We start from the raw sequence: 8,103 nt of genomic DNA on the forward strand, positions 1-8,103 counted from the left end.
GGTACCCTCATGTCAGAAGACCTTGCTGCTGTTCCCCACTACCACCCCAGGCAACCACCAGAGAAGAATGAGTTAATCCAAAGGAAAAACTGCTCCATCTGCCTCTCAGCTGGTTCCTGCCTCCAAGCTGACTGGCTCACCTGGAAGGAGGCCAAATGTGCTGTGTAGCCCTACTCCCACCCCCAACATAGCTTCAGTGTCCACACTGCCCTCCAGGGCCTGTCTCCCCCTCCCTCCCCACTGCCCCCTGAGAGTATACCCTTGCTCCCCATCCCACAAACGCAGACCACACTATTAAAAATAGAGCCTCTTTATTGGTACCTGTAAGCACAGGTACAAGGTGTTCCCACAAGCACGCAGGCTGGTAAGGCCTCCTAGGCAAGGGGGCATGTCTAGAGCCTGGGTTTCTTGGCACAGACACAGAGAAAAATGAATAAATTATAGTTCTGACACTCAGGGACAATATAGAAATTATGCTGCAAAATTCAGTATCAGCAAACAAAAGCCCTAAGGAGCCACCCCTCACCAACTGGCCTCAGGGCATGGGCAGGTGTGCCAGACTGGAGTGCAGTGCCCAGAAAGCCCTGAGATAAGTAGTCTGGGGCATGCTTTGTGCCCCGAGGTAAACCCCTTGCCCTCTCTGGGCCTTTGACTTCCCCCCTTCCCCTCCTACATAAATGGGCCTGGAATAAAGGCTGTGGCCCTTGGGGAGGAGAAGATGGGCAGAGGCAGGAAGTAGAGGGGGCTGGTGGGACAGAAGGGAGTGTTGGTCACAGCTGGCCAGCCCAGCCCCTCCCCTTGCCCAGACAGTGTCCTTGACTAGCCCCCACCTGCTTAGCCATCCAGGAGCCAGGCAGTTGACACAGTAGATCACAGGGCTCAAATCCAGACCTGGTCTCCACCAAAGCTCAGGCAGGGCAGGGGATAGGACTACCAGGCAAAAAGGACTCACAAGGGTCTGTGCCCACACCACCCCCAGCACTGCCCACCAGCCATGGAGAAGTAGCCAAAGCCGCCTCGGTCTCCAAATAAATTATGGAAATAAATTAAGTCTTCACAGTCCAGAGGATTTAGCCACCCATGGGTCTAGGGCTCAAGGTGGCAGGAGAAGCCACTTGATTTCAGCCCTGTCTCACCACCTCTGGCTAAGGAACATCATACAGTGACCAAAAAGTGGTCTGCCAAGCTCCAGGGGAGCCACGTTTTCTCCTCTTCTGGCACGTGTTGTGGAGGTGGAAGATCAATGAAGGGCATGGGGGGGCGCTGGGCAGCTGAAAGGGAAGCCCCCTCCCCACCCTCTCTTTAGCACAGAAAAGTTAAAAAAAATAAATAAATAAATCAAGAGTGTTACATGAAAACCTGGAGTGTGCACATGGCACCCATGGGTAAGCCAGCCAATGGGAGACTGTTACATACAGACCTTGGGGAGCCCTAAAATTACAAAAAAGCAGCAACAGGGCTCTTGGGGCTGGGAAAAGGCATTCTAGTCCTCACACCAGCATAGGCTCCATGAGAGATGCTGGGGCAGGGTCCTCAAACTGGCTGTCGATGAAGGGAGCCAGGGCTTCAGCAGCTGGCTCGGACAAGCCCATGAGGGTCTCCAGGAAGCAAGTGCTGACGTCCCCAGGTGGAGAGAGGCCAGGCAAAGGGAAGTGGGGTGACTCAAGGTTGTCCAGGCTGTCAGACACCTTCTGGGAAGTGTAGTGAGGCCCCAGACTATAATCTGGCAGAGCCTGGAGCAACTCAAAGGAGTCACAGGAAGACAAGCTGAGATCCACCGAGCTGCTCTGGCCGGCGTCCACACTGAGCGGCACTGAGGTGCCAGGGAGGCTGCCTTCTCTTGACCCTTCAAGGCCACCGTTTAGGAAGCAGCTGGCATCCAGGTTGGCATTTTCATCCAGGATCCCTGATGTGAGGCTAGAGCCAGAATAGCTATGGGTCCAGCTGGCCAGGCCACCAGGGTCACCAGTACCAAAGATGTCAGCTGGGTGGAAGCAGCTGAAGTTGTCCAGGTTCCCCATACCCCCTTCCTCCTTCTCCTCCTCTTCCCCACCAAGGTCAGAGTCACTGAAACTCAGGATCCGCGCCAGGCTGTCATCATCCACACCAGGCTGGAAACCAGGACCAGGCAGGCCTGGGTGAGCGGGGCAGTCGGGGGCCTCGCTAGTGCCCGATGCTGAGGAAGATGCTGTGGAGGAATCGGTCATGTCGCTGCTGCAGCTGTTGTCTCCCAGCTCACTGCTCACGGGGGGCTTGGCCAGTGGGAAAGTGGGGACCAGGGCCTGCTCCCCAGGGCTTGGTGGGTTGCCCTGGGTGGGACTCTCCAGGTCCGCAAGGCTCTCGGCCCCCTGCTCCAGCTGCAGGCGGGTGACTGTATGGATGAAATGGGTCTGAACTCGTGCCTGATTAAATTCCACACGGCCCTTGGGATTCTCACAGCCCTCCTTGCAGCAGCCACAGGGGAATGCTGTGTGGTCCATCTGCAGAGAAAGTAGAGGCACAAGTGAGGATTTCATGGAGCACAAAGAAGCCCCCAGGTTCAGCTCCCCACCCCAGCTGGGTCCAACCATCGCACCTGGCACTTGATGCCCGCCAAGCTGCAGCTGCAGGTCTCAGGGTCACAGACCCTATCGCAGTGACAGCCACAATCCTCCCGGGACTGGCGCAGTGCCTGCAGCTCCCGCTTCTCCTCCCGATCGATCCTTCGAATGCCCGCAGCCCGCAGTAGAGCCCGTCGTCGCCGGGCTGGGTAGGGCTGTAGGAAGTTGACTTCCTCCAACCGGCCACCTGCCACGGCCACTGCCAAGTCCTCTTCCACGGAGGCGTCATCAATGGCATCCACCGCAAGTGGCAGGCCTGCCTCCGCCTTGGCAACCCCAGCGGCCGAAAGCTGCATCCATGGGAGAGAGGGATGTGAGAAGCACAGACAGGGAACAGACTTAGCCCCAGTCACACAACAAACGCTACCCAAGTGCTTACACTGTCCTGGGCACTGTGGATATGAGAGTGAACAGGACAGTGAACAGCACTGCCCTCAGGAAATTTGCAGAGTGATGTCCTGTTCATGCCCTTTCCCAGATCATGGACATTCTTCCTCCCCAGCCAGCCAGATACACACTGCCAATGTCACGTCAACTCCACGTCCCCTCCCCAACAAGGTCAGACAGATTCAGGTACCATGCCCCCAGCCCCTGGGACAACTAGACAGGCACCCTCACATGCTTCCCTGTCTGCAGAGAATGTAGGCAGCAGACTCCAACTGAGCCAATCATGGGCCCATGGGCCCATTCCCCATATGCGTAATGAGAAGTCAGCGCCCAACCCTGGTGCGCCTGCCCCTCATGGTTAGGACTCCAGGAGCTACCCGAGGCTGTGGCTCATGGAGAAGCGACTCCCTACCTTCCATCGCAGCATCTCCAGCTTCTCCTCCTTCAAGCGCTGGCGGAGCTTCTCGCGCCGTGCCCGGGCTTGCTCCTGCGTAAACTCGGCCAAGGAGAAGTGGCGACAAGCGCTGTGGCGAGGGGCCATGCCCAGAGTACAGCCACCACGGCTGGGCACACTGGTGAAGCCCTGGCACCGGGGGAAGTAGAAGACGGTGATGCCATCAAAGGCTACACGGCCTGGGCGCTCCCGGGGAGCCCGCTTCAAGATGGACAGGGCTGGAAAGCAGGCAGGGACGGGCTGGGGGTTAGTTCTCTGCGAGGCACAGCATAACCTCCAGGAAGATCCTGCCCGACCATCTCTCCCCATCCCTCCCCGCTCCGCCCACCTCACATAAAGAAATGGATCTGAAATTAGGAGCCAGCCTGGCTGAGACTGGAGCTACTAAAACTGAACACCACACCCGTGTCAACAATGGCTTATTGTATTTACCAGGCCAAATGACAGTATTTGTAAAATTAAACATCTTTCCCATCCTTACCAGCCATTTATAGGCCCCCTGTACGATTTTCTATAGTTTTAAAAATTGATTTGTAGGTGTTCTTTATATATGATATTAGCAACAATAATTATCTTTCTAGCCTATCTAAGGAGATGTTTTAGTCTTACATTTTTGTTTATGGCATTTTACAAAATAATTTTTAAGGTCTAAGAGCACGTCTGTGGTATTAAAATTTCATGGGGGGCGGTGATCAGAGGGAAAATGTCCTTGGGGTTGAGGGGAGTGATAATGAAAAATAAGGTTGAAAAACACTGCTCTAGGGCCATCGTTGTCAGTTTGCAATCAGGATTATACAAGCATGAAAAATGAGGGGGAAAAAACCCTTTTTAGTATGTTCAGGCAAAGCCAAACAGCATTTTGACAAGAGAGGGACCGGCTTGACAGGCCCTGTGGCAGAGCAGTGCGGGTGTGGAACTCCAGCAGTTCTGTTTGCAGGAGGGCAGGGCGCGTGCTGGAGAAACGAAACTGGAACAGAAGGGAGGGGCTGGAGCAGGAAGGCCCCAAGGCCACTCTGAGGAGCTGCATCCCGGACATCATTACTCCCAAGGTCAAAGGTGAGTCCATCTGGGCTCAGGTGCCTCTTGGTAGTGGGCACTGAATGGCCACTGTCGTGGGAAGTGGACACAGTGGGGAGCCAAGTAAGGGAGATACAGCCACGGAGACAACCTCCAGAGGCCGAAAGGGTTGTCGGGGGCCTCTGAATCTCATTTTTCAGGAAGGAAGGAGTGTGGTGGGGTGCCCAGGGGAGGGAGGACTCACGGGTGAAACTACGGGGGCCACAGAAGTCACGATCAGGCAGGGGGGTCCGATCCCTGAGGCCCTCCTCCTCCGAGTCCCAGGCAGGGGAGACGGAAGAGCTCCGGGAGCAGGAGCGAGAGTGGCAGGTGGAGGAGGAAGAGGAAGAGCAGAACGAAGAGTCGTCCTCATCCAGCTGGTCAAATTTCCTCTTCAGCAGCCCAGTCATGGTGGTGCAGGGGTGCTCCAGGGTCTGGGGACAGACAGCCTGCAATGGGAATGTGAAGACTGTAAGTGGCAGGCTGACAGCAGCGGGTGGGCCACCAGCCAGGACTCCATCCCTCCCACCTACCCTCAGAGGCGTCCCATACTCTCGCTCAGCCCTCCAGCCCTGCCTGAGGTGCTCTTGTGTGCAGGGGACATAGTCTCCAGGAATCTTCTCTGCACAAGACACAGCGCCTCCCTCCCTCCAAACTAATAATGTGCAAATCCATAGCCTAGTGCTTTCAAACTCCCACGACCTCCGCCCAAAGCCGTCCCAGGAAACCACCAAGCACCTTCCCCACCACCTTCTGCAACCCACCTACACACGTGCATCCACACCAGCAAGGGCAGGAGGCAGACAGACCAACAGATGGACTGACAGACCTCAGCCCAGCTTCACTCATTCCCCGACAGGAATCCTGGGGGCTGACTCACCGGCTGGGTGATTCACACGGCTCTCGCATCTGTGTGCCTTTGTGTGTGTGTGTGTGTGTGTGTGTGTCCCCGTCTGCACACCCGACTGCCTGCACAGCCTTGGTATGGTGGCTCTGCTTCCTCCTCCTCCTCCTCCAGCACACCCACACAGACTCGCCACCCTGCACACAGACGAGGCCGCAAGCCCTTGCTCTAGGGCCAGACTGACCAGGCACTCTGGAGAACATGCTGGCTGTGACGCTGGTCCCCATTCCCAGACGGAGTACTTTGCTGAGCCCCTCCCCTCCCTGTGATGGAGCCTCTCAGACTTTCCCTCAGAAACCCCCGCCCTGCTGGAGAGAAGTCCCTGCCCTGAGGCTGACTGTGTGACCAGAGCCGCTCAGTGGATCTTAATGTTCAGTCTCTCCTGTCTATGGCTTTGCCATGTGGAGCACCCCAGGACACACCAGGGTGTCTCCCCTTTGAGGGTATCAGTCCTCAGCTGAGTGTAACCAGAGACTCCCACAGCCAGGCTGGCCGAGGGGAGGGGGCTTGGATTCCTGCCCCTGAATGCTTCAGCTAATAATAGCCCCTTCCTAGGCCTGGGAACCCCCAGAGGACCCAATCCTAAGGGCTGAGTACGGCTACCTTGTCTCTGTTGCTCCGTCCTGCTGCACTCAGGGCTGGCCCCCAGGAGGTCACCAGGAGGAAGGGAAACGAAGCAGAGGCCCCAGTGCTGGGGAACCCTCCCCCACTGCCATCACAGGAAATGAGAACAGGAAAAACCAACCAGAAGGCTGTCTTGGGCTCCTCTTCTCAGGTGTCCCTTCTTAACACCCCTTCCCCTTCTCCCAAGCCTCTCATTATGTCCCTGAATCCTGGAGGGTGTGCTGTCAACCTCCTAACTGGATAAAATTCATCCCAGGGACAGCCTCCCCTAGGCAGGCATGAGAGAAACAAGAAAATCTCCCTCCCTGGCCAATCCCCCACCCTGGGCCTGGGGGAAGAGGACTCACAGATGTTTCCGGGGGCTTCTCAGCGGGTAGTTTCTCAGGCTTGGCACCCCGCTCCCAGGGTCAAACCACAAACAAAAACAACCCCGCTCCCAGCTGACCTGCAGGCCCTCCCAGGAGATGGGGGACTCATGACCCAGAGGCAGGCATGCACACATATGCACACAGAAACACACACGAACACCCACACACCCTGTCCCTATTACAGTCCTGCAGGGAGACCCCATCCTTTCCCAAATTCCAGATTTTGTCTACAGCGTCCCGAATGCCTCCTTGATCACACTCCCAAACCTGAGACCCCCAGGGCCAATGGCCCCCTTAATATCTCTGCCTGGCCATCCCTTAGAAACATACAATTCCACAGGCCCCAAACTGAACCCCTTGTCTGTTCCCCACCCCCCACTCTGTGCCATCTGTTCCTCTTCCTGTGTTCCCTATCTTAGTAACAGCACTGCCACCCACCCAGTTACTCAAGCCAGAAACCTGCATCATCCTCAACTGCTTCCCTCCCGTCCCCCCACTCCATCTACACCCAGGCACGCAAGCCTGGAAGTTCACATAAATCCCTTTAATCCACACGAGGCCAGGCACAGGCTCGGTAGGCATCACGCAGGCTGCCTGGTGTGGTGTTATGAACTTGAGTTCCAGAACCCGACTGCCTGCACTTGAACCCTGGCTAGGCCATCAGCTGGCTGGGTAATCCTGGGCAAGCTCCCTAACCTCTGTCTCCAATTAAAGATTGGAGTCTTAAAACCTCACGGAGTTGGGAGGTTTACAGGAATCAATACATGTCAAGTTCTTAGACCAGTGATAAGTGCTCAGTGAATGTGTTATTCTACACTGTAAAAAAGAAAAGAGTGAGCTCCTGGCTACACACAACACAGATGAATCTCACAGACATCATGTTAAGTGAAAGAAGCCAGACAAAATGCATGCGAGTGAAGCTCAAGAATAGGCAAAACCAATCGGTGACGCTACAAGTCAGAATAGTGGTTCCAGGGGGAGGGGCATATACCGAGAGTCATGAGAGAATTTTCTAGGGGGTTCTGGATATGTTCTATGTTGACCTGCTTACATGAGTGTCAAAAACTATAAAAAATTCATCTAGTTCTACACATAAGGTTTGTGTACTCTATGCATTTTATGTGGGTCACAATCAATTTAAAAAGTTTATTGCCCTTATCATGTCTTTGTCCCCACTACTGCTACCCACACCCCCTGCCTCTGCTCCTGCCTTCTCCCCCAGCCATTCTTTACCCTGCAGCCAGAATGATCTCCTTAAACCACACATTTACCCACCATTGCATGCTTAGAAGCGCTCTGTAGCTCCCCTCGGGGAAGCCTGCCCCTGGCTTCCCCTCTAGCCTCATCATGCAGGACTCTCCCTAACCCTCTCTCTATACTCCAGCTGAACTTGCAGTTCCCGCAGTGGCCGTGTCCCTGCTCACCTCCTGACCTTTGCACAAGATAGAACCCCAGCTTCATTCCCTTTTAGACGTCATCTCCAAAGGGGCCTTCTGAATCCCCCACTCCTTCCCCCTGCCTCTCTGGCTCCTGCTGTGGACTGAGTATTTGTATCCTACCAAAATTCATACGTTGAGGAAGAATTTCCAATGTGATGGTATTTGGGAGTGGGGCCTTTGGGAGGTATTAATAATGAGGTCGTGAATGAGATTAGTACCATACAAAGAGATACAAGAGAGATGATCTCTCTCTCCACCATGTGAGGACACA

The 8,103-nt window shown here is 55.2% G+C and overlaps 1 protein-coding gene across 1 annotated transcript; it reads right to left on the minus strand.

Annotated features, from left to right (window-relative positions):
- Positions 1–294: 294 nt before the first annotated feature.
- Positions 295–7,178, minus strand: CSRNP1 (cysteine-serine-rich nuclear protein 1). Its single transcript, XM_012638527.1, has 4 exons — positions 4,703–7,178; positions 3,400–3,659; positions 2,576–2,890; positions 295–2,480 (listed from the first exon to the last, which is right to left on the minus strand). Exons 1-4 carry the CDS (start codon positions 4,905–4,907, stop codon positions 1,491–1,493), a joined length of 1,770 nt encoding a protein of 589 aa, XP_012493981.1. The 5' UTR covers positions 4,908–7,178; the 3' UTR covers positions 295–1,490.
- Between the last annotated feature and the right edge of the window lie 925 nt (positions 7,179–8,103).

This window comes from Propithecus coquereli, unplaced genomic scaffold (assembly GCF_000956105.1).
Source record: "Propithecus coquereli isolate 6110/MARCELLA unplaced genomic scaffold, Pcoq_1.0 Scaffold1, whole genome shotgun sequence".
Classification (NCBI taxonomy): domain Eukaryota; kingdom Metazoa; phylum Chordata; class Mammalia; order Primates; family Indriidae; genus Propithecus; species Propithecus coquereli.

Bases quoted from the DNA above. Each gene is read 5' to 3' on its own strand.
- CSRNP1 (XM_012638527.1), bottom strand. From the start codon at position 4,907: ATGACTGGGCTGCTGAAGAGGAAATTTGACCAGCTGGATGAGGACGAC. The intron at 3,660-4,702 runs GTGAGTCCTCCC...CCTGCTTTCCAG, and splicing joins TGGCCCCCGTAGTTTCACCC to CCCTGTCCATCTTGAAGCGG. The intron at 2,481-2,575 runs GTGCGATGGTTG...CTTTCTCTGCAG, and splicing joins TGGCGGGCATCAAGTGCCAG to ATGGACCACACAGCATTCCC.